Source organism: Falco peregrinus, chromosome 5 (assembly GCF_023634155.1).
Source record: "Falco peregrinus isolate bFalPer1 chromosome 5, bFalPer1.pri, whole genome shotgun sequence".
Taxonomy (NCBI): Eukaryota; Metazoa; Chordata; class Aves; order Falconiformes; family Falconidae; genus Falco; species Falco peregrinus.
In genome coordinates this window covers 25,355,524-25,380,402 of record NC_073725.1, presented here as the reverse complement: position 1 = coordinate 25,380,402, position 24,879 = coordinate 25,355,524, and the positions used below count along the sequence as shown (strand labels likewise).

Here is a 24,879-nt window from a genome sequence, read left to right as displayed (position 1 = left end):
ATGAAGCAGTTGATTGAGCTGTTCCTGCCTGTTCATCCTTTTCTCCCAAAGTTGCAGGTGCCCTTTCTGAGGTCCAAATAGGGACCTCTGGCCCCATGGTAGGGAATGTCTCAGGGTCTGTCACACTTATGTGCCACATCTGTGGTGTACCCATCACTGACAGCAGCTACGCTTGGGACTGGATCTGGCAGACTGCTGGCAGGGACCTGCAGCATATAGCGCTGAAATTGCTTTTTATGGGACTCCAGCACATGGCATCATGCTTCCAGACCCGAGTCACCAGATCTGCAAACCCCTCCAGGAACCAGCTGTCACTGGAAGTGCTCTTGCCATCAGCTGCAGACAACAGCCACCTATTCCTGCCACACCAGAGAGCTGGAAAAGGGCACAGTGCTTGAAACACAGTCAGGGCTGGGGCAGAACTGGAAGAAGGGCTTTAAATCCAGCCAGGCCTCTTGTGGTTGTTTCGGGGCAAGGTTGTTCCTAGATTTTTGAGACTAGTCTGGGCTGACTTTCCTGGAAAGGGGCAGAGAGGCGCTGCAGCAGCAGCAGACTCTTTCTTGAGCACACATGAAAACCATGAACATGCTGTTACCTTCTTGCTTCCCTCTCAGTCTCTCCCATAGGCAGAAAGAGACAGGAAAAGATGGTTTGAGGTTCTTTTGGGAAGAATGTGCTGGTTTTGGCTAGGGTAGAGTTAATTTTCTTCATCGTGACTAATATGGGTCACTGTTTGAATTAGTGAGCAAAACAGTGTTGATAATTCAAGGCTTTTTTTGTTATCGCTGAGCCATGCTTACACAGCCTCAAGGCCTTTTTTGCTTCTCCTACCACCTTGCCAGTGAGTTGACTGGTGGTGCACAAAAAGCTGGGAAAAGACACAGCCAGGACAGCTGACCCCAACTGATCAAAGGGATATTCCATACCATATGACATCATTCTCAGTATAGAAAGTAGGGGAAAGAAGAAGGATGGGGGGAGAATAATGGCATTTGTCTTTCCATGCGATGAAGCCTTGCTTTCCTGGAGATGGCTGAATACCTGCCTCCCAATGGGGAGTAGTGAATAACTTCCTTATTTTGCTTTGCTTGTGCACATGGCTTGTGCTTAACGTATTAAAATCTCTTTATCTCAACTCATGAGTTCTCACTTTTACCCTTCTGATTCTTTCCCTGATCTCACCAAGGGCAATAAGCAAGTGGCTGTGTGGGTCTTAAGTGCTGGCTGGGGTTAAACCATGACAAAGAAACACGATGAGCATTGAAGGAATTAAAATTTTAACATGGAAATGCAGAACTCATTTGTATATCTCATATTGTTTAGGGAGTCTCAGGGTAATGTGCAGGAATATAATGATAGTCAACTATATCTGAGAAGAGAGTGGCACTGTACCAGGAACTGCACTGCCAAGATGATTTTTCCCAGGATATAATGCAAAATTTCATCTCTGCACTCCTAGCTTTGTCTCCATGTAAATAAACACACATGTTCTTATTCTGAGTACTGACCATTCGTTTCTTTATTTGGAAGTGTAGAATTTCATGGAAGACATACAGAGACGTATGCAGATGCATCCATATGCTTGTGTGCATGGACTCATTACCCTATACAAGAGTTAAAGATACATGGGAGGTCAGTTATCCCCAGACTATCCTGATTACTCTGTTTGGCTCTATGGAAGCATTGCTGCAGTGGATTAGGTTAAGAGTCATGCAACACAGTAGACTGCCTGTCAGGCCAGTGTCAGATGTCTTGCAATGGCTATAAATACAAAGCAAATGCTACTTTATTTCTTCTGTTAACCACTCTCCTTTGTTGTAGGTTTCAGCAGCTTAGGGACTTCCCCAAGCAGGTATTATAGATCTGTTTTTAAATCACTACTTCTAGCTGTCCTCTCCAGAGTGAAGTTTGTGAACTACTGTTGGGTCTTAAATATCTAGTTTCCTAAGCTCATCGATAGTGTCTCCAAGGAATTAATGGCCAGTAATATTTCTGTCTTGGAAGAAACGTTGAATGGGGTAACTGAATCCCATGAAACAGAAGAACATAATGCCCACTGCATCCTTTAAGAGAAAAGTCACCTTCTTGAGAGATGTCTTCCAGAAGCCGCTCTCCTTACCAGTAAAAGTCATGGACACAGTCTCCTATAAACATGTGATGAAATCAGCTAGCCATGCTGGGAGCTAGGCTCAGGGTGAGGTGTTCTCAAAAAAAGGAAATTGTGTTAAAATACAAATGGAGGTTTTGAGGGGGGATCAAGAAGAATTATGCTGGAAGGGCTGGGGTAGTTTCTTCTGGAAAGAAGCAGGGTAGGCCTTTCAGCAAGAGCTGAAGGAATACAACCAAGCATGTGTGCCCAAACTACCTGCTAGTTCCCCTCCAAAGCCTATCTTCATCTGCCTAGGACAGCTTTCTGCAGGGAAGGGGGACTCCCTCTGTTCTCATTTCCTCTGAAGCAGAACTCCAGAAGGTCTTCAGTATCACCTCATGGAACACAGCCTAAACATGCTCTCTAACATGTCACTGGCACTATTGGAGCATGTCCTGCAATTTTTTTGAGGGCATGCACCAGGACAGAGAAAGGAAAAACAAAGGCAGAACTCAACTTTTAAACCAAACAGATCCAAGCATGTGGCTTGCAGGAGGCTGTTGAAGGCAGGTGTTTCTGTGGCCACCCAAATGGAAAAGACTGTTTAACTGCATCTGAGATCTTGGTGACAGTGACAAGCAGGGTGTGGTCTCACTGCTCTGAGAAGATTTGGCAGCAAGCAAAGGGTGTAGGGGGGCACCTGTATGTACCCAGGCCTGTTGCAGGAGGTATTTAGAGCTTGTTCTCTTTGTCCTGCCAATGGTTTGGGAGACTGAAAGTATCATGCCAGCCAACTGGACAGCTTTCCTGGAGAAGGGAGGCAGTAAGGTGGAGAATACATATAATAAATACATCAGAAAATATAGCAGCACTGGTGTTAAAACAGTGATTAAAAATGAGAAATAGGCCTTTGCACTTGGTAACAATAATGCAAGTAAATATTGAGTACTACAGTATGGAACCATGCAGATTTGTGAACAGGATGAAATAACACTATTTCCTTTTGTGTCTTAGAACTGGATTTGAGGATTCAGAAACTGCCTTACAATGCCAGGTAACCATTAATCAAATCATTAACATAAGATAAAAATAAAATTAAAAGCCAACTTTAGTCAGCCATAACTAGATGTTCCCCACTTTCAAACTCAGCTAAAGGCACATATAAATAAATCAAAAGTCCAAAGCATGGCCAAGTCAGTGGTCAAATAATCTACCTCACAAGATCAAAGAAACTGAGAAAAAAATTGGTGCATATAATCAGGAAAAAACTCCCAAGACCCTTATAAAAATGGCACTCTAACAATAAATATTAAAAATCAAATACCTGAGTAAATAAGCAACTTTAGCACATCAAACCACTATCAGCTAAACCAGAATAACTTTTGAACAATTCATAAACATGTTCTATTTTTTTATTTGCATGAAAACAGGCCTTGAGAACATAACTACTTGAAGGTCCAGCAAGACTTATAAAATGTAGAAAGAAACTCAACTGAAAATTCATAAGACTGGGGCAGGTGGTCCCCAGATAGTCTTTAAAATATTTCACCCAAACTGTCTTGATGTTTCTCAAAAGACCAAATGGTGATCAAGTCATTTAAGTGAGAACAGCTCTAACAACTCAAAAGGAACAATATCCCTTTTTGACAAGTATGGGCAATATTTTAGTGAGAATATTAATACTACCCTATCTGCTAAAAAAGGCAATGCTGATAATAGTTTTAGTGTATAGCAACTTCTGGAATAGTATTAGATTGTTCAGAAGTAGAAAAGTGTAGAGGAAGAGGAAAATAAAATCTAGCTCTTCAAAGGACATGAAAGAGAACACATCACCTGGCACTGAAAAAAGCAGTTGTTTTTGTACAACTGTCTACCACTGTGTGAACTACGTACCACAGTGATTGAAAAAGACTGAACATCTACACATAAATTATCTCACTCACTGACTGCTTTTGAAGGTGGGAACATGGTGCCCTATATAGTCTCTTTTTCCTCACACCACTGTATGCACATACACAAATTTGATTTCCAGAATTACTTAGACAGCAGAAAGACCTTTCTATGCAAGAACAGTTTCCTCAACATTCAGCATCAGATCTTGAGTCTTGCAAGCATGTCATTTTAGACATCTGATAGTCAGCTCAAGTTGAGCAAGTGGGCATTAACCTACTGTACTTAGATGTTTCCATTTAAGCTTAGCATTATGTTCTATTTTTACCAGAGCACAGAGTAGGTAAGACTTGTTCACACTTTTTGGAAAGAACAAAGATCCCTTCAACTTCATATCCAACAGTGTCCAGAAGCAGATGCATGAAAAACAAGAACAGGAGACCAGAAGCAATCTCCCAGCTACTAGACATCAGAAGAAGGACTTGAATCATGTATGGTTCCTTTGTATTAAATATTTATGAGTTTATTCAGGAGCCTCTTGTTCATAATTCTGGCCTTCTGTCACCTTTGTCTGACATTGCTTTGTCAAGATGAATGATTCTTGAGCCTGAAGGAGCTAATCTCTGAAAATCAAGCAGCTGTCCTAAACCTCTTCTCTGTCCAGAACCATAAGCCATGGCACTCTTCCAGGAAGATCACTGAAGAGCTCAAATTCTGCTCTCCTGAAGTCCAGGGCTGCAGTCCTGTTTCGTGCATGGCTTCCTGTTCTCTGGATCCTGAGCTCAAAACACTGCATGATCATTGCAGCCAAGGCTGCCCCTCACCTTCACATCTACCACCAATTCTTCCTTGTTTGCAAGTAGGAGGTCAGGCTCACCAGTCACTTGTGTCAGGAAATTTTCATCGCTCCGCTCCAGAAAACTACTTGATTGAGCCCTGCTGTGCTGTCCTGCCAACAGGTGTTTGGAATGGTTCAAGTACTCCATGAGGACCAGGGCCAGTGAATGTGAAGCTTCTTTCAGTGGTCTGAAGGAGGCCTTGTCTACTTCTTCCTGATCATGTGATCTCTAGTAGTCATCCATCACAGTGTCACCTGTGCCGATCTGCCCTCTAATTCTGACATATATGCTATCAGCTGGCTCATTGTACAACCCAAATGTATATGCATCCTAGCTGCTTCCTCACAGACAGGGCATTTCCTCCTCCTCACCTTCCCAGCCTGTCTTTCCTGTTCAGCCTGGCTCCATTCACTACAGTAAGCTCTCCCACTACACCTCCCTGATCCCATAGCTCTGCAACCAGGCTGCGGAGGAAAAACTGGGTCATGCTGGAGAGGAACCCAGGCAATGTACGCTAACTTGCACTTCGCCATGCATTTCAGTTCTTGGGTCGTGTGAGCTCTCCCACCACATCTCTATGTTATCAATGAGATCATAGCCCTGCAACTACTAGCAGAGCTCTAATTTCTCTTGTTTGCTCCCCATACTGCATGTGTTTCTACACAGGCTCTTTAAAGAGGCACCCAGCCATGCTAATTTCCCAGAAACAGTATGAGGCCTTTTTTTCCCCATATATACTTATTTATGTACACACACTTGGAAGTGCATCCCTTTCAGCTCTTTTGTTAAAATTTTTTATTATGAAGTCTGTCTTGTTCATATCACTCCTCATATGTTTTGTACCAATCCTTCCCACCACTTTCTCACTTGATTATTGATCATTCTTCTCCTCCCCTGTTGTTCCTAGTTACCCTTCTTACCAGGCTGGCAAAGACGATTTTGTCTCATTTAGTCAGGATCCAGCAGGATCCATCCACTCCTTCTCACTACCCTCCACCTCACCAGTAGGATCAAAGAGGAAACCCACCTGGGTCCACATGCCCTTGACCATCACCCCCAGAGCCTGCTTGCTACTTTCCAGGACTCCCCTAGCAGTATCATACCCACATGGAAGAGCAGCAGGAGGTAATAGCAGGTAGGTGTAGTAAGTTTTGCAAGACTTTTAACAATGTCCCGAATCCAAGTCCATGGCAAGGAGTAAACCTCCCTAGATGACAGGCCCAGTTGTCAGAGGGGGGTTCTGTTCCGTGCAGCAGGGAGCCTTCATTGCTAACACTCACCACTTTTTTTGGTGCTCCTGTGTGGCTCATGGGCTCAGACTCCTCATTTGACAGAGCTCCCAGCTCCTCATTTGCTATGTTCTGTTGCTGCAAAACTTAAGGTGAAGCAAGACCATTCCTCTTGGTGTCAGAAGTCATAAGCTCCCAGCCTTTATCATAATGGGAATCTCCATTCCCCATCCTGATGGGCACAGACTCAATATGCCTCTCCTTTGCTAGAAGAGGAAGGAGTGGACTCTTGAAGCCACAGTGTCTCTGAGATTGAGTCCATTTCTTGCTATCAAGGTCTAGACAGTGCTAACAATGCAGAAACTGATATTCAGGAAGGATTTGATAAATATGCAAAAACTCCTTTACTCTTTAGTAGATACTTCCATGAGTACAGTGCCCCTACCTAACAAAGAACAATCATTTTGCCTACTTTCTCATCTTAAAAAGGCATGAAGACTTTCTAAGGCACCAAATAACCCCCAAACACCAATTCTAAAAGCCCAGATGAGGCACATTCCTCATACTCCTGAGCACTGAAACAAAATTCAAGGTAAAAAAGCAGCTTCCGGCAGCCCAGAAGAATTTTCATAAAATGCTCTGAAAAATGCTCTGAGATAGCACTAAAATTACTGATTTTTTTTTTCCTGCTTTCTATCCAGCTTAACTCCATGAGACTTTTCAGAGGTGTCATGTAATCCCCAAGTTTCCACTTACAATTCTACTTTTCTGGTATTATTTTAGACCCTTCTTTGAAAACTTCTTTGAAAGTTTCTTCATGTGGTATTTTGTGTTAAAAACCACTCGAGAAGTCATGTGACTGCCTGTGTAATCCAAAAGTCTGTATAGTGAAAAAGAAGGAAGAGAGAGTTTTTGTAATGAAATGTATCACTGTGTCTAGGGGCTGGAGTTCCACAATGATATAAACAACGTAGGGCCCTGTACAAAAACCTAAAGAAGGAAAAAGGCAATATATTTTCAGGAAGAAAGAAGATGGGTGACTGAAATGATTAAGGAGATAAATATAGCATTCTTTTCATGTTTCTATTTGTCCTGGAAATACAGACCTCACAGGGTTTCTAAAAGCTGGAGGAAAGGGAGAACTTGGAAATTCTGTACTCAATCAAGTTATTTGCAATTATTGAACTATTCAAGTACTGTTTTTCCCTTTCTGGTTTTGGAAGAAAGTGTGGCTCTGGGTACCCTCATGGAGTTGCATATGTTGATAGTTAGGACAAATATCTGGCTTTTCATCTCCTGTTTTTACAACACTTTTGAAAACCATGAAGAAAGAGCTGTTTATTGGAGTAAGTATTAGCAGTGTGAGTGCAGAAAAGCTTTTATTTGGAAGTGGGACCACTCTCACAGTTGAACCAAGTAAGTACCATTACTTTATTTTTTTGAAATGATGTTAAAATTAAGGAGGGGGATGACAAAGGAATCTAATGGTTTGAGTTCACTGTAAGAATTTTCTGCTGCAGTAATCCCTAGAATGTATTCTCTTTGGCTAGGGTTTCAAGCTGAATCCTCAGCTTGTATCTGCTTAAGAAAGCTTAACAGGAACAACTGAGCTAACTCTATATATCACCGTTACTCCATGATCCCCAGCCTGGTGTGTACTGCTTAAGTTTAACATGTCATAATTATTTCCAGTCTGGATAGGACTGTGGCACAAATTTACTGTGAAGTGCCCTATCCTCCAGGGTTCACTGCCTCATTTTGAGCAGGAATGCACAGTTCAGTGAAGAGCTGACAGTGGAGAGAAGTTTTGAGACAGATCTTTGGCTCTTGGTGTGAGAAGTTAGGTTTTGACACTGCCAGTACACTCATAGTATCACCAGGTAAGTAATTCCACTGTCATGGAGACAGAGGAAGAAGGAGGTTAACTATCCTTGGGCTTGAATTTTCACAACTGCCTCATATCCAAGACCACTTAGAATTAATGAAAGTTGGCTACCAAGTTGCCTAGATTTTGAAAATGCAGATGTGGTTAGCAGGGATTATGAAAAGCCTTAGTTATTTCTGTCTTTATTTGGAATTTCGCAATGTACAAAAAGGGTGGACGTGACCCCAAGATTTTCTGTGGGAGTGTGAATGTTGGGGCAGCAGGGGAGTTTGTTAGGTTGATTTGTATTATATTAAGCATCCAGGTGCATACCTTAAGACTTGTTGCAATGTTTTCAGAGGTCTGCATGTCTTTACAGTACTGCAAAAATGTCCCATGTAATTTTACATAGCTAAAACATCCTGCTCTCATTCCAGAAGGGCAAGTGGCTCCCTTAGGTAATGCCTAATATCTGTCCAGGTCTGTAGGTTATTTTGTGTGGGAATAAATGTCTATTTTGGAACAATTTAAGTCCACTTCCAATTCCAAAGGGACAAAGGAATACAAAGTTATAATTCTGAAGAAAGATCTGTTCTTTCCAACCAGCAGGTCCTGTCGTAAATGTAGGACCATAAGAAACTGCCAGATGCAATTATTTTAACATCGGTCTACATTGGTTTGAATATGACATAGAGAATAGTAGAATTTGGCAAGAAAAAAAACAAACAACAAGATTGAGGAATGGTATTGCCATGTTAGACATCTACAGAAATGCTGACATGATACTCCTTTCTCACATTAAGGGTCTTATACGTCTTTTTAAAAAAAGTTTAGTGTGTTGGTTCTGCTGACAAGAAAATATTTGTTCCTTATCAGCTGAAGGTAGCATGTGGCTCACACATGTTGTGAGTGCAACAGGTATTCTTGGTGTAAGGAAAAATTTTCAGTACATTACTCAAAATTCTAAACCATCTTCATTAAGTTTCCCAAAACTTGGGTTAGAGAACAATTCATTTCACAAAAGAAAGGTATTAGCCTTGTCTCCTCCTGTGCCTGAATGCTTTAAATTATTCTTTCTCTGCTTTTCCTGCTTATCTATCCTCTCTGACATCCTAATGCAAAATTATATGACACTTCAGCTGAGTGAAGTTTCCATGCTGTTAAATGATTTCTCTTTTCTAGCTAAGGATAGGATGACATTTTCAAATCTGCACAAAGACTTTATGATTATATTTGACATTAAGAGATAAAAGGCCTTAAGCATCTAAGTCACTTAGTCTCTGTTGAAATAATTAACAAGTTGAAAACAAAATTTTCAGAATTTGAGCAACCTGACCCTTTTGTTGTTAAGTCTGGATTTCTTTGGGAGATACTAATATGCATTTTAAGATGCTAAGAACAGACATACTTTATTACCCAAATCTTCTGAGAATCCCCAAAACCAAAATGACATAGGAAAATGTGCATTAGCAGTCACTATAAGATATTCAAGACACATTCTCTTGAGGACTCGGTTGTTTATTCTAGATAAAACTTTTATTAAGAATACTAAGGGCTACAACATTTGGAATATATAGTTCTTCCATGACCTTGTATGACTGAAGGGAAAAAGAAGTACAACTTTTTGTACTAATGAAATGCCACTGACAGAATGTAAAACACAAATCCCTAATCCCTCCCAAAAATAAGCAGTGGTAGGAATTCATGGGTCTCTTTTCAGGTAATGCAAAACAACGGGACTCAGTTGAGGCTTCAGGGGTCTGATAAAGAAGTAATTCTGTTTTATTAACTACATTGCACTGAGTGAGTTATGCCAGAGAAGCAGCTTGCTGGTATACTGGTTATTTGGAAATACTGGAGATCAGAAAACTAGAAAAGCCTTTAAATATCTCAGGTAACAAAGAATGCACAGGACTAACAGGTTCTGACAAAACCATGCAACAGTACCGGGAAAGGAAATGTATGTAGGAGGAACAGCGAAATAAGCCTTTTTTGATTTACGCTTTTCAACTGTGTGTAAATGCTGCTCTTGTTTTTGGGAATGGGACTCAACTGAGTGTGGAGCCAAGTAGGTATTATTTATATATTAATCTTTTCTGAGTTGTTGTTATTTGGATTTTCACTTTTTTCCTTTTCTTCCTCCTAAAATTCAGGCTGTATAGTAAGGCAGTCCCCCATGCCTTGAAGTTACTGGTTAGACTTTACGTTTTCTATGTATAGCATTTTTATATATAATTAGACAATTTAAGTATAAAAAACACGCTGAACCCAATTCTGAGGACTCGCCAAAGAATCTGGGGTCCACAAGAGCAAGTCCTGTCTGCTGTCTTGCTGAATTTCTTTGGTACCTAATGTCTGTCGACTTACTCAGGCATCTTAATAAGCTTTTTGTAGTAATTGTTAGGTTTTAAAATCACACTTGGGCAGTCTAAAGAGATATAAAGTTTCTGTGGAGGTTGACATTTGAGTTCCTAAGACTCTATTCTGTCAGAGTTTGAAGGACAGCACTGAGAAAAGGGAAGAATAATGTACAAAAGCATTAAATGGAATCTTATCCAAGATCTCTGTACTGGTTTAATTTCACTAAATTGTTCAGAGTTTGGGTTAAATTGAATAGGTCAAATGAAGTCAAGGAATGTTTAATTCCTGTTTGGCATCTGTTTGCTGTAGGTGTTGACAAGCATGGAGTTGTGCCTGGTTTATTAGTAGAGCCAACCCATGAAGTTATGGCAGAGTACCATTTTACTTTCAACTCAGTTCCTCAGTACTAGGGTATGGGTGGTGGGGAAAGAGAGTAAAATCAGAGCCCTTTGATCAAACCTTGAAAAAACATCCTGTGATGAACAAAATTTTAGACCTGAGGGATCTCTTGACCAGACTGCAAGGCAGATGCCATGCAAAATTCAAAGCCTAATGCACCTCTCTAGCAGAGATCCATCAGGATGCTGCTGTCAAATTGGACATGTAAATCTTTTTTGATATGCCTCATAGCCTTTTATAAGATGAGCCCTTTTTGATAAGGAAGCATGCTAGATGATTCCTTTCAGTTTCATTTTTTTATTATAATTCATATTGCTAATATTGTCCTGGCATTGTATGTGGAATCACCCTAGTTTCTCCACCTATGACCTGAGGGCAAAGATATTATGTTTTTTTTAAAAAAAATCATGATATCATAATGATTTTCTGGCTAGTAAACTATTTTGAGACCAACTCTTTCTTTAAAAGACATCTTCAAGTTTAAGCAATCTTTTTTCATTACTTGTATGTCTTATAAGAAATTCCCGGAAAAGACTACTGCTATATAGTTTCAATTCAGGCTTTTGCAGTTGTCAAGCCTTTTTCATTCATTTATATTGCTTGGAATTGGGAATTCAACTCTAGAATTCTTTCCAAAATGAAAAAAATACATCTGCAAGTTTCATAGTAACTCTCCTAAAAGATGCGTGAGAGAGCAGAGATCCCAGATCCCACAAAAATTTGTCAGCATCTTTTAGATTCTTTCAGAACTCCAGTTATAAGGCACGTTTTTCATCCCTTGATGTTTATGGGTATCTTAATGCTAAAGGACTGTTGCTGAAGGTTATTACACTAAACTAAGGCAGATTGTAAGATTTGTCCATGGACATCGAGTTCATAGGCCTCAAGGTGTCTTTCCCTTCAAATCAGTTTATTATACAAATTCTGCAAATTCTAACTGCCCCTGGTGCTGTGGGACTAACAATATGGCACAGCATATGAATGAGAAAGGTCATGGTTTTTGGAACAGGCACAAGACCTTTTGTTGAACCAAGTACCAATCCTATTCTCTTTTCATTGTCTCCAGACTGCACTGGAATCTCTTACATCTTGTGCAATGTCTAGTGGGGAAAACCTCTCCCACAATTGAAAGTTCTTGACCTCATCAGAAACTCCTGGAGGAGTGGAGAGATGGAATTCACAAACTTCTGGTTGCTTCTCTCCTACTTTCCCATCTTCAAGACAAAAATCCTTCTTTCATTTGAGCATGTTATTGAAAAGATCAACCTTGTACCCCACTCCAGCAGCAGTACTTCATTTCTGCAAGTAATGCCATTCAATGGAGTAATTGTACCACAGTGAAGCAACAAACTGACTTCTCTTTGCCCTACTGCTCTTGCTATGGTTAGACCTTTTAACCACATCAGAAGAAGATTCGAGGGAGGGAAGGGAGAGCAAAGAAAGAAGTTATTCCTTCATGTCTCATCAATATACAAGACAGTCCTTGATAGAAGTGTTATTTTTAGGAATTAAATTGTTGAGAAAGCAGAATAATTTGACTCTTGGAGTGGCATGCATAAAAGTTCTCTCCTCATTTGCAGGTCCCTTATAAAATAAAGAATTCACATATAGGCACAATCTTTGGCAACAGGAAGTTTAGAATCCTGTGGAATTAAAGCTGCTATAAAAAACCTACTTTCACACACGCTTTCTGTCTTTGGTGTGATCTTTGGAAGCAGCAGCAAGAAATAATGACAAAAAAAGGAAGTTAGTCATTGATAATGTTAGAAATCAGTCATGGCTGGAGTATATATGAGCTTTAAGTGACTCAGCACTCAAGCAAACTTGCAATAAGATTAAATCATGACAATACAATGCTTGTTTTTACAGATGATGAAAAAAGTTCTGTCCCACAAGTCATTGTGATGAAATCGAAGAAAGTAGAAGATGACAGCATTGGGAAAGCAGCTTGTTTGGCAAGGAATTTCTATCCAAAGAACATCAGCTTGGAGATGACCTCTAATGAGGTTGTATATGAACAGAGTACATCCATTTTGACATCAGAAGGGTTGTATGATACTATTAAGGTGGTCAACGTGGCAAAAGACACAGGGGTGACCTGCATGGCCAAATTCAACAGCAGCACTATTACAGCCAATGCAACATTGCCAGGTACAATTTTGTGGTACAGCTGCAACTTATTTCTGGAGGCAGTGTCTTCTAGCACTTGCTATTTCTCCTGCTAGTAAGCATTGCCCTGGGTAACCAGCAGAAAAGGGAAAGACATCTGGTACTCAAGTAGATAGAGCTGAAAGATATTTAAAAGCATCTAAGATAAATGATCTTAACTGTAACAACTAGAAGCTACTTCTTTTTTTGGGAAAAAAGACACAATCTTTTTTTAAAATGTACATTTACTTATGACTAAATACTTCACCACATATCAGCAAACCTGCTAGAGCACAACCTGAAATAGCCTTTCTAAAAACAACAAAATGTTGAAGTAGTGGTGTGTCGGGTTTTTTTCCTAAACCACTTTTGATACTTTGGGGGAATGTTTTTGTCATCATGAAGCTCATTCAAATAGTAAACCCAAAACAATTCAGGAATTCTTTTGTTTCCTGCAGTTGCATGAAGAAATTTTCTCCTCAAATTAATGTTAGAATTAGTGACTAGTCATCTAAGCCTCAGACTGTACTGCCCACATGTTCCTAAGGAAAGGAGATACATATATATATATACACACATTTTGTTTAATCCTTTTTAAAATTTGGATATAGTTTATAATGCCTTTTCTTTATCATGCTACAGAAAAGGAGACTGAAGAACCAGTAACAGGGAACGTTTGCAACACCTCTGCTCAAGGTTAGTTACCTAAATAGATTGTGAAGTTACATCACTATGTTGGGGATATCTTCATGGAAATGTACTTTCTCAGGGGTAGAGGAATCAGAATACAGTGTATCATCAAACACAATCTGCCTTTCCAAGGTAGCTAGTTTAGCAACAGGCAAGCAACAGAAAGCAAAAATCCAGTCTAGACAGACATCATCTCCCCTGTTGTTGCCATGTTTATCATCTTTTCCTTTGCTGCTGTTTCTTTTCCTGAAACTATTACCTGTGGGTTTTTTTCTGCCAATATCACAATATCCAAATCTAGACCATGATCTCTCCCATCTTTTCTCTATCACTACACAGATACCAAAGTGGAGAAAGCGAACATGCTGTCTATGGCTGTGTTGGGTTTGAGAGTCCTGTTGGCAAAAAGTATTGCCTTCAATACACTCATGAGTATCAAGTTGTTTCTTTTCTGAGGTAAGGAAGCACGTAGCTTGATCTGTAGAAATACTGGAAGCACATGCCAGGAATGACCACCTGTCTTTGTATAATTCTCTAACCCCACAAGCAGTGATACCTGTTCATCTGACTCTGTTTCCTTTAAATAACTCTTGCAGGTTTCTGGGGAAAAAAACAATGATGACCAACAAAACCCACAAAACCCCCAACAAACACCAAAAAACAACTAATAAACCTCCCACCCTCTCTCCCAAATCACAAAGAAAACAGCCCCTTTCTGTATCAAAACCTCAGTTCTTGGTGGCTGTTTCCCAAATTTCTTTTGCAGCAAACTTGCTTTGCCAGAGCAACTCAGGTATTACCAGAAGTGCCCAAGAGATATCTCATTGACTATTTGAAGTGGCAGAGCACAAAGGCTGGAGAAAAATCAAGACAAATAAGGATTCAAAAAGCAAGGCTGCCAAAACACAAACGTGAAGTAGTGGGAGGAAAGAGAGGAGGGGGGAGGATTTTTAAATTAAGGTATCCAAAGAGGCACAACAGATAGCGCAACCTAAGTTTTGTGAGCCTACCTCTGTCTTGATCTGACAGCTATTGAACAGTGGCACATAGACCAAATTGCATTACATGTAGTTTAAAACACACTTTGCTCTTCCAGACAGTGGGGAAGAAAGGCAACAGCAATCTGAAGAACAGCAGGAGAGAGCATGTACCAGCAGTACAACAGGTTGAACAGCTAACATCAAATCTGCTGACGATAACCATCCAGAAAACAAGGCACCTTCCTTTTAAGCCATTTTATACTGCTGAATCCTGCATAGCTAGTTTATATAGTTTTAAGAGTTGTAACTGCTTTTGCTATTTCTTTTTCTCTGTGAACTGAGGAGAGTGTATTCTTCCTCATCCCCCTGCTAAACAGAAATAGATCTCCCCGCTTTTCTAGCCTTTGCAGATAATTATCCAACCTACTTCAACAGTTTTGAAAAATCCAATCCTCACTGCAGATATGTGACCCTTTTAAAACACCTTTTGAAGGCATGTTGCATTGCTATCTGTAGAATTGATGTATTACTGATTGGAGAATTAAGGCACAGTAGATGCTAATTATAGCTTTAATGTTTTTTAGATAGCTTTAATAACAATAAGTTTCTAGTGTAGATGAGAAGACCTGTATTGGATCTGAAGTGATTCAATTCAACCAGACAATGTTCAACCATAGAAGCATTTCTTTATTAAACCTGTATTTCTTTTGCAAAGCGTACAGCACATGAGTTTTGGGTTACTGTAGTAATAAGCAAAATAAAGTTTTACTTGAGCCAAAATACTGTGGTTTGTTCCATGCTTTTACTTCTGAATTTGAGATGGACATTGCTGAAATCCAACTGTTCTAATGACCACTGGGATTAGAAATGCAGCTTTGATAACCTAAATTTCCTGTTGGCTGAATTTGTCTTTTCTAGACTTTGTACAGGGAAGTGGAGATTCTTTTCGGCACATTAAAAAGCTTCAGTAGGGCCATGAATTCTAGACTTAGGGGATTTGAATGAGGTCTGATCCTTCAGATCACTTTGAAGAGACCCCAGCAAGATATTTTGCATCATGGCAAAAAGACACACATGTCCAAGGAGAAATCAGTCAAGAGCTCAATATGAGCAGGAGGAAGGAAACTACACACATCAGAAGAGAAGAAAACATGGTTTTTTCCACTCACTGATACTAGGAAGAGGCCAACAGGAAATTGTGTTTGATGGAGTGATAGTTTCCACAGCAGCTTGGTTATTAGTTAAAAAGACCCCAACACACACATTCCCCAGCTCATCTTTCTCTCACAAGCAACAAGCAGGATGCTGTGGTCAACATTCATGACTAAGTTACACCATGTAAGATTACATTGTTTTGAGAAACAAGTTAACCACATCCTGAAGGGGAAATAAGGTTTTTCACATGCTGACTGAGTTACTGCTGGCTTTAAGACAGCATCTACAGAATGCATAGTAAGGTCTGTTTAATTAAGCTTTGTCAGGTTAGTCCCTCAGACCCTGCAGACACCTAGAGGAAGACCCTCACCCTATGCAGAAGATAAGTGAAATTTGCATGACAAATCTAAAAACAGTAAAATGCTTATTTAGTGCATTCTACCACCATAATCTAAATCAGAGGGAGGGGTTCACTAGTATTTTTATCCTGATTTTCTGATGACACCCTGAACCCTTTTGTCTTGCACTCCACACATTTTCCCAGTCTCTCAGACAAAATGCAGATTTCAAGTACCATTTCTGTGTCTTTATGCAATCAAGGAGTGACATCTTCCTAAGCAGTCCTTTGTTATGCCTGAGAGCTTTGGCAGAATTAAAATCTGCAACACTGCACAAGCAAAAAGAGGGATCTACAAATGTGTGACTACTGAGGTGTAGCATTGACTCATATAGAAATTTATTAGCCAGGTAACGACTTCAGTCTCTATTGTTCCTAAGCATAGGGCACCAGAGCCCTCATTTCCATCACAAAAATATTCATGATCTAAGTGATACCTCCATGGTCAGGTTTTTCAGACCTCTCTGTGTATCACTGGGAAAACTATCAGTGTGGCAACATCTGTGTCCTCACTAACTCCCTAAAATGTCAGTCACCCAAGTCTGTTATCTAGGTCTCAGTCAAAAAAAGAGAATCTGGTGCCTTTGAGAAGGTGGTTCGAAGCCTTCAGCTCTGTGGATCATGAGAAGCAGGGAATACCCATCGATCAGTCTCTTACCACAGTCCATCACCCACCAACAGTGATCAAAGTTAGTCCTCACTGGAGTGGGATAGCCTGATGGTCAGGCCTGTGGCTCCCCTAAGACTTTATTTCAGGTCAGAGTATATGAAAGAAGAGGGCTGTGTCACAGCTGGCCAAAATAATGTTTCTGAGACATGATGTCAAGGTTGGATACTGAAGACAGTCCAGGCATCCTCATACTGTAGCCAAAGCTGACACAGCCTGTTTTTCTCACTTTACCTGGAGAAAATCATTTAGTTGGCTGTGTCTGGCCTTATTCTGGAAGGAAAGGATTAGTTTCCCAGGGCAAGAAACAACCTATGCTAGCTTAGACTAACTGGAGATGAGAGAGGAAGAGGGAACAAAGTGCATAAGTATGCCCTTGGGGAGAAGAGAGGTATTTGTACCCAGTGAGGAATCCTGGCACCTCTAGGCTGCTCATGTCTAGAGAAGGGATGTCAATGGGACAGGCAGTATGGTACTAGGCCACAAGATCCAGCTAAAAGAAGCAGATACCTGTGCAGACACACAATCCCTTTCCAGCTCTTAAACTTCTAGGCCGAGTCTGCTGGATTTTTTATTTGAACCATTCCCCCTGTTAGGAAGGATCTGTCTAGATCTAATTATTCCAGTTTGAGTTAAGAAAGAGCCTCTTTCCTACTTTCTGTCACTATGACTTCCTGGTTGCCTCCCACTAGCAGTGACTTTTCACTTTACAGTTGCCAATCTGTAATTTTGAGCCAATGCAGAACATGCAGCTTAAGAAAACAGGAGAAAATCTTTGTTTGCAGAAGAAAATCCATAACAGGGAGCTTTTGTACAGCCCAATAGCTAGGCTGTGTTGGTGTGACTAATTCCACAGAAGACGGTAGACTCTGTAGGTTTCCCAGCTGATATGAGCTAAGAGAAAGTTTTTGTAGAGATATTCTGCTCCACAGTAAAATATCCTCTGTTAAAATCAGCACCTTGGAATTTAGAATTATCCCTAAACAGGAAAAAACATATTGTCCTGTAAGAGATCCAATGATATTGGAATAAATTAAGATGATGATAAGAAGAACTCCTGAGTAAAAAACATTTTAATAGTACTATTCATATTATCCTACAGATTTAATTGTGTCCATATTTGATTATGTTCAGATAGCCTTTGAATATCTCCAGAGGCGGAGTCACTACCCCTGGAGATATTCAAAAGCTTTCTGTACATGGTCCTCGGCAAACAGCTCTAGGCAGTCCTACTTGAGCAGGGAAGACCAGATGACCTCCAGAGGTCCCTTCCATCCTCAAGCATTCTGGATTTCTGTAATAATTTTGTCATACACAGAACATTTGCCTAGAAATTTCAAATAAGAAAGCCCAGGTTAAGAGTGTAGTTGTTTGGACAGGAAAAACAAATTGCACATTTACAGTGCAATTCATTACAGAAAAAAAAATGCAGCTTATCTTCCTTTATACTGTAGAGTGATCAGGAGCACTAACACAGCCAAATAATGCTCAAGAAGGTAACTCATGAGATATTTAACAAAAGAGAAAAATGCAGTATGGGACTTGAGAAAACAGTGATAGCAGTGATACTTAGCATCAGGGCTTGAATGCTTTTCTTTGCCATGTCTCACAATGAGAGATGGAGGAAAACTGAGCCTCACACTGTTTCAATATTGCCTGGTGGGAGCTGAGGCCCACAGGTCATGAATAAAGTGTGTTCTGAGCAAGCCCAGGGGAGACATGGCAGACAAGCCATCAGAAATTCAGCTAATGCAGCAACTTAAGGTTACTGAGCCTGAACATAATCTGAAATTTCTCAAAGACAACGTCAGGTGAGCAATGTCTTATGAGAAAGACAAACAGGTGTGGTACCTTTGAAGCGTACAAAAATATTCAGGCTTTAAGGTCTCTTGACATGGTTACAAAAAGCAGTACCACTACTACTACACCAAGGGCACTGTTATTATACCATATCACCTCTGTAATCCAACAACTTCATTTTCTCATGGTTGTGCATACATGGAAATAAGATCTGTCCAGTTTAGGTCTAATAGTTATTCAAAGGTATAAATGAGCATTTTTACAGCTCAGAAAATTATTTTAAAATCACTAGTAATGACTGTAGTTTGACCTTTCCCCCTGTCCTTTTGACTACACTGTTTTTGTGTAAGGGAGTAGTTTTCAAACTGAAGTCCAGCCTAGGGTTAAGAAACTGCTCCCAACAATGTTGCTGTTTTCAGAATGAGAACAACCTCCAAAGATCCATTCACCCGAAGTAGAAGCTTCTTCTTAAAGTTCTCCAAACAGTACTCTCCCTCCACCCAGTGTTAGAGCCTGGAAACAGCTGATGTGAACATCTGTCTCCATATGCAAGCATGCACATCCAAGATGCAATTTGTGGACTTCTATCTTTCTTTCCTTGATGTTAATAATGCTCATGGTTTGTGACAATGATGCATTCCTCTCTGTTCTCACCTCTGGTCTTAAGGATCTATCAAGCAGTCTGGGTCACACAAAGTCACACAACAAATGTACCTGCCTCAGGGGGCTAGAAAATTTTCATCTTTGTAGGTAAAGGTCACGAGTGTGTCTCAGACTAGAGTTCTGAGTGCCTTGAAGTGGTTCATTGTGAGTATCTCCTCATCTCTCCTGTGCAGTTGCTGTTGCGTGGTGCAGTTTTATTTGTTTTCAGTTTCTGATTCACACTCTTTCCCCTTTTAACGCAGGCCTAAGAAACTCACATCATATGCCCTGCTTTCAGCTGGGATAGAGGTAATTTTCTTCTTAGTATCTGGTGCAGTGCTGTGTTTTGGATTTGGTGTGAGAACAATGTTGATAGCACACATGTTTTTAGTTGTTGCTGGGCAATGTTTACAATAAATCAAGAACTTTTCTGTTCCTTGGGCCCTGCCAGTGAGAGGGCTGGAGGGGCACAGGAAACTGGGAGGGGACACAGCCAGGACAGGTGACCCAAACTAGCCAAAAGGGTATTCCATACCATGGTGTTGCAGCACTATCAAAACTAACTATCTGCAACAAGGCTTTTACCATCCCATACCAGGTTGACTTCAATAAGTAGGTCCCGTGCCTTGCCCTGGCATGGACACCTATCCCCCACAAGGTTTCACAAGTTCATTGACTGACTGTGCTGTTGCTTCATTTTCTTCAAGCCAGACCGTCCTGCTTCTTGCCTCTGCTGCATCTGGATTCTTCCTCTTCCAAGGTTCTCTTCCAGCCAGCCTCTCTCCCTCTGCTTCTTCCAAGTCTCTCTTCATCCAGAGTTTCTCTTCCTTCAGTCCTCCCCTTCCATACCCCTTAGAGCTATTTAACTACTTAGTGGGAACCAGCCACAGCTGCACATTATCCATCTCAGCCAACCCAACACCCCTGAAGCCAGCCCACAGCTGTATATTATCAATATTAATTAACCTGCCTCCATCCCTCTATAACTGCTTTACACCATGGGATGTCATGCTGAGTATATAAACTGGGGGAAGAAGAAGGAAGGGGATGGACATTCAGCATTATGGCGTTTGTCTTTCCAAGTAACTGTTATGTATGATGGGGCCCTGCTTTCCTAGAGATGGCCAAATACGTGCATGCCAAGGGGAAGTAGTGAATGAATTCCTTGTTTTGCTTGCATGTGTGGCTTTTGCTTTACCTATTAAATTGTTCTTATCTCAATGTTTGAGATCTACATTCTTTTCTGATTCTTCTCCCCATCCGTCTTGGTGAGGGGGAGTGAGCAAGTGGCTGTGTGGTGCTTGCTTGCTCGTAGGGGTTAAACCACAACTTTATAAAAGATGTTCATTTGGTACATACTAGTCAAGAGCAAACCCATAACCCCTAAAGCTATACTTGAAATCTACTAGAAGTTATAGACATCTATTGCAGTGAAAATGACAAAATGCATGGCTTCCTAGGTAAATTTAAAAGTACTTGGGAAGGATCCCATTACTATATCATCAAAGGTGATCACCCAAGCAATAAGAATTAACAAGGCAGGTCCTTTGCTAGTGAAATTCTGCACTATTTGCTCAGAATGACTGCTCAGTCTGCCACTGAAAGGAATGTCTTCCCTCCTCTGCTGTGTATCAGCAAGAGATTTTTGCTTCCTGTTCCTGTTGCATTGCTTTATGAAACCTCTGTTCCCATCTGCAGAAAAAGTTGCAGCTTTTATCTCTAGCAAAATTTAGAAAAAAATCTGATGTTCATGTGCTTATTGTTCTTATCTAAAGCAAGCTGGTTGCCTGCTCTTCTCCCTCTGCCTCCTACTTTCCAATACTGAGACAGGACAGTACTTTTAGAAAACAGCCAAAATTTCAACGTAGAAAGTCCCCAGGAGTGCAAAACAGATGCAAAGAGAAGATATAACAGATGAGTCGCAGCATTTCTGGGGGACTGTGCCCTTCTAGCATTGCAGCTGGTGCTGTAGGATTGCTGCAGATGTCGAGAGTAATACAGAAGACATACAGTGTCTGTATATAGTTTGGCATCTTGGAAGAGGCATTACCTGAAGAGTTTTCTTCCTTCTGCATACCTTGTTGATCCTAGATGTTAATCTGTAAGATATCAAAAAGAGTGAAGAGTTTAAAATGCCCTTGAGGTCTAGTGTAATGGGGCAGCTAAAGTTCTTGGTAGGATTTAAGTTTGTTTGTATCCCCATGAAGTCCAGTATCAAAATCAGCGCAAAAAATTTTGGGAATGCTTTATTTTGGGAATAATTCAGCTCTTTTCTTTAAAGGATCCCAGCAAGTAAGTCAGGTGGTTCAGGGTGGGGAGAGCATATAATGCACCCTTCCCTTTACTAAGTATAGAAGTATGTGGAAGAAAATGTGGCTTTTTTTACTAACACAATTTTATTGCTTTAGTTTTCCTGAGTATTTCTAAGTCTTACTGCACCTACTGCAATACAATCCTATTTTGAATGAAGAGCTTAAGGAACCAATTTCACCAGCAGAACTTCTATTTACACAGAATGGCAATATTTACAATGCTAAATCAAATTATGTCATGAGACAACTTTCTGTAAATTTAAGCCAACTAGTTGCAGGTTTCAAATGGTTGTATAGGCTTGTATTGTATTTTTTATTATATTTCAAGGACTTTCATTTTTGTCTAGGCATCATCACAGTCATTTCTATGTAAGATTTATTTTGACTGTAGAATAACTACTACTAGAAAGCTACTTTGTTTTTCTGTGGAAGAGTTCATTAAAATGATGATGATGTCTAGATTTCAAATGAAAATCTAAACTACTCTGCTAACTCCTGATACTCTCTTCCTCTGGATACTACTTAAAGAGAATATAATGTTTTAGATAAGATGAGCTGGTTTACATTCCTTTCCCAATAGTTCTTACAGTACTGTTCAATTTTGTTGATATTAGGAAATTTTAGAATTCTATTTCTGCTCCATATACGGCTGTTTTTCTCTGAATTATTTTCTTTTTTGTTTTTCCTTATTTTAACTTAATAAGGTACAGATGCTATGCTGCCATTGTTTTACCTGTTGGCAGTCCTTAGCTCACACCTGGGTCAGGGAACCATCAGGTGTTTTTTAACTGTATGAAGCATTAAATCCTTATTGCTAACAATGTCTTATCCCAGTTTAAGCATGCAATTCTTTTCTGGCTGCTACTGAGCCTCATGGGTATTCTCTAGCAAAAGTTTACAGCTCAGTGCGTGCAAAATTTGCCTCTTCACTTTTCTGTTGGGAATCTGCTGCTTGTCATAGCTTCTCCTCTAAGTTGCAAACGCTTCTAAGCAGCCAGTTTAACTTCATGCTATAGGCATGATGGAAATGCAGAGAAGTTCACAGAGCCCCATATGACTCAGAAGATGCACCATCTGCATTTCTACTAACTAGTGATACCTGCAATCATTAAAATACGATTAAAAAATAAAACCTTATAAATAAAAAAATAAACTCATCACTGTAATAGAAAGCAGATTTCTGCCTGATAAAAGTAAGGTGTTGCATGCCATGCATTTTTGCAGGCTCTTCTAGTTTTAAAAGGGGTGAAACTACTGTAGCAACCAGGAGCTTTGAGACTTGACTGTCAAAAGATTCAACCTCCAAACAGCTTCTTAGATCTTTTGCTGCCAGCAAGTCAGAGCATGGTATGTTTTGTGGCTTCTCATTATAAAAGGGCACATGCTATCCACAATATGAACACATAAATAAAACCTTTTAAGTACTTTCAGGCACTTGTTCACCTCCAGCACATGAAATTTAATCTTACTTTCCCTTGGTGGGCCTGACAGAAATAACATGCTAACACCTGTGTGTGGCTTCTTGATGAGCAAGTCAAAACGATGATAGCTCTCTCCTGTGGCAGAGAACATTAAAAGCACCCAAAGTGAATAAACACCTTTCCAAAAGGTTAAATGGAAAAGTGACATGAAGGACAAGGAAAACTGAATAGCAGGAAGAATATTTTGCATTTTCTTTCATGTTTTTATTTATATATGGGGAGAGGAGTGTTTGTGCTTCCAGCCTAAACCTTTCTTGCTTCTGCAGAAATATATGGCAATTCCCCAAGCAAGATTAAATATCTCTAAGGTTTCAGTGCCCAGCCTCCAAGCCAGAAAGGATGGTAAGCTATAGCCAGAAAGGCTCTGGCAGCACAAGGCAGGACTCCCAGTTTCATTCCCGTAGTGTCTTGGCTTTCTTAGAACCAGTAAGTATGTCACAGAAAGTAAGAAGTTCAGGGATAGTATTAATGTCTCTGTATGTAGACTGCCAGAGAAAAGTGCTTATACCAACCTAAAATGATACACAAGATTTTGTATCCTCTGGCAAATTGTTTCAACACAAATAAATATTTACTCCAACCATATGCAAAAAAGAAAAGAAACACCTATCTGAACTTCTTTCCAACTCAATTCCATGAATATGCACATATCGAAGCCTCAACCTGACCCTTGTAGAAAAGCTTTTTTCTTACTTTTCTTCATGTGATGCCCCAGGGTCTTCTAGGGCTAGAATACTTCCTCACCCTCGAAGGTTTAAGCTGCTTACTTGCACAGCATATTAACCAGACTTGGGGTTTATTTAGTACTTTCTTGCCAAAGGAGAGTAAGGAGGTTTTCTTAAGTTGCTCTTAAAATAAGTCTGAATGCAACATGGCTAACAATGCTTGTTTATTACTACTGGAAAACCCAGCTGGGTGTAAGAGCTATGTCTGTCTGTGATTATAATTGCATGTGCTTTTATCCTCTTGTGCAAGGGTTGCATTTGGAATGAAGAGCATACATATACTTGAAAGGATACTCAAAGCAAAACACAAAATTTCTAGGATTTTTAACTTGTTAAAAGTAATTAAAATACATGAAATGAGGTAAAAAAAAAATCCTTTTTTTTGGTCAACTCCCATCAGTATATTCTTTCCAATTTAAACTTTGTAGTTGAGATGATAAACCAGGCTTTATTTTATTTTCTTGCCATATAACCTTTTATAGATATTTTTAAGAAGATAAACTGATTGTTTTCATGTTATTACTTCAAACAATACCAAACTTCATGAGAATGGTAAATATTAAATAGCTTTTTGTACAGCTGAATGCTTCTGTTGTCTTATACAGCATTAAAAATACATAATAATAAAGATAGTACTTCACTCTGGTGGTGCATAATCTGACTTGTCCTGTTTCCCCAAAATAATAAAAAAAATACTGATAAAATTAAATATATTAATTTAAACTGAATTTCTTTCCTTGACCTCTCCTGCTACCTGCTGGTCAAAGTTTATTGTTCTCACATTTTCAGTTTGATGAAATCCAGTAAATAGGTCAAATGGAAAAAAACCCAAACCCCATAATATGTTTCTCTGCACATGGCACAAATTAAACTCCTTTGCTCTTTGCATTCTTGCCTTGCCAGCAGGTGCAAATGAAAACCCTTCCTATGTGATACAGAAGCTTTAGAAAGTCCACAGTCAGAAATGCACAGGTGAAAGGAGATGAATAGCTGAACTGAGATTCAAAGAAGGTTTGTTTGAAGATCCATGCTAAAAGTTGTACAGTTGTAAGTGATTTGTAACAGAAGAAACACAGTAACCATGGGAAACGTAGCACTGTTTTTGAAATTATTGGTACTTAGAAGGGAGGTTAAACTGTAAGTTGTTCAAGAAACTCATTGGTCTAATGTCCTAGGCTGGAGGAAAGATGTCTTGCTGGGATTAAGGGATG

General features: G+C 39.9%; 1 protein-coding gene and 1 gene segment (V, D, J or C); both read left to right on the top strand.

The window, feature by feature from the left end:
* LOC101916125 (T cell receptor alpha chain MC.7.G5-like) overlaps positions 1–24,879 on the top strand; it is a 99,762-nt gene that overhangs the window by 44,573 nt on the left and 30,310 nt on the right. The window lies entirely within an intron of this gene.
* Positions 6,952–15,269, top strand: LOC106112199 (T cell receptor delta constant-like). The segment is given in 5 exon segments: positions 6,952–7,463; positions 12,541–12,822; positions 13,462–13,515; positions 13,849–13,965; positions 14,606–15,269. Coding segments are annotated over 4 exon segments (546 nt in total).